This window comes from Austrofundulus limnaeus, unplaced genomic scaffold, assembly GCF_001266775.1.
Source record: "Austrofundulus limnaeus strain Quisiro unplaced genomic scaffold, Austrofundulus_limnaeus-1.0 Scaffold1421, whole genome shotgun sequence".
NCBI lineage: Eukaryota > Metazoa > Chordata > Actinopteri > Cyprinodontiformes > Rivulidae > Austrofundulus > Austrofundulus limnaeus.
The window spans coordinates 26,395-27,677 of NW_013953823.1; the positions used below are offsets into that span (position 1 = coordinate 26,395).

Consider the following 1,283-nt stretch of genomic DNA (forward strand, 5'->3'; position numbering starts at 1 on the left):
GCAGAGGGTCAGACAGCAGAGGAGCAGAGGGTCAGACGACAGCAGAGGAGCAGAGGGTCAGACAGCAGAGGAGCAGAGGGGTCAGACAGCAGAGGAGCAGAGGGTCAGACAGCAGAGGAGCAGAGGGGTCAGACAGCAGAGGAGCAGAGGGTCAGACAGCAGAGGAGCAGAGGGGTCAGACAGCAGAGGAGCAGAGGGTCAGACAGCAGAGGAGCAGAGGGGTCAGACAGCAGCAGAGGAGCAGAGGGTCAGACAGCAGAGGAGCAGAGGGGTCAGACAGCAGCAGAGGAGCAGAGGGTCAGACAGCAGAGGAGAGGAGCAGAGGGTCAGACAGCAGAGGAGCAGAGGGTTAAAGAGGAACCAGGGTGGACTCACAGACAGGAAGGACGGCCCAGGCTGCAGCAGAACCTCTGGCAGTAGAGTCCACCTGGATGGACGTGCTCACATTGGCCTCTGGAATCAAAACAAAGTTTTAATCTTTATGATCCAACAGTAAACACAGTAAAAGATGAAAAAATAAAGATTTGTTATGAGTGAATCTATAAAGAGGTCAATATATTCTGAGAAACTTCAGTTTGTGTCAGCAGGTGGCGCTCAGGAGCTTCTGATCTTTTCAATCTTCCTCCTGGCTTCAAGAGACTAAAGGATCAGTTACAATTAAACTGGATTTAAGATTAAATGAATCAGTTATAAACATCCAAGAACAGGTGGGAGGAGCCCTGCAGGTCTGTGGGGGCGGAGTCTGTCTCAGGAGGAGGAGTCTGAATCAAATAAAGTCAAGTTGATGCCTCGTTTAGAGGCTCTAATATGGTTTCAAATAATCCATCTTTCACCAAGTAAAACCTAAAATGTTAAGTTCATGCTCTAATTTCTCTTTTCCTTCAGCCAGAGAAGAGTTCTCTGAAACTTTAACACATCTTTGTTATTTTAGATTCAGTTAAAGAGGGAAAACTTTTAATGCAAAACAAAAAAACACCTTTAAACAGCAGAGATCCTGTTAGAAAAGTGATTTATCTGATTTATCCTTCAGCAGCTGCAGCTTCATCAGGTCTGAAGTGTTTTCAGCTCTGATCGTTTCTGTTCAACAGGATTAATGGGTCGAAGCACAAAGCTCCAGTTCTTTCACTGCAGCACAGGCAGCTGGAAAATGGGATAAATAAGACGGGAGGGGTTCGAACAAACAAGCAGCGAGGAAGAGGAGGAGGATGAAGAGGAGGAGGATGAAGAGGAGGAGGAGCCACGACACAAAAAGACGACGAGGTTTGAACAGAGTTTAAAACATG

General features: G+C 47.1%; 1 protein-coding gene across 1 annotated transcript in view; it reads right to left on the reverse strand.

Moving 5' to 3' along the window:
* Positions 1-375: 375 nt before the first annotated feature.
* Positions 376-1,283, reverse strand: part of vldlr (very low density lipoprotein receptor) — a gene marked incomplete at its 3' end in the record, with an annotated part of 22,748 nt that continues 21,840 nt past the window's right edge. Inside the window, 1 exon segment of the mRNA XM_014032331.1 lies at positions 376-453. Coding sequence (XP_013887785.1) covers positions 376-453 — 78 coding nt within the window.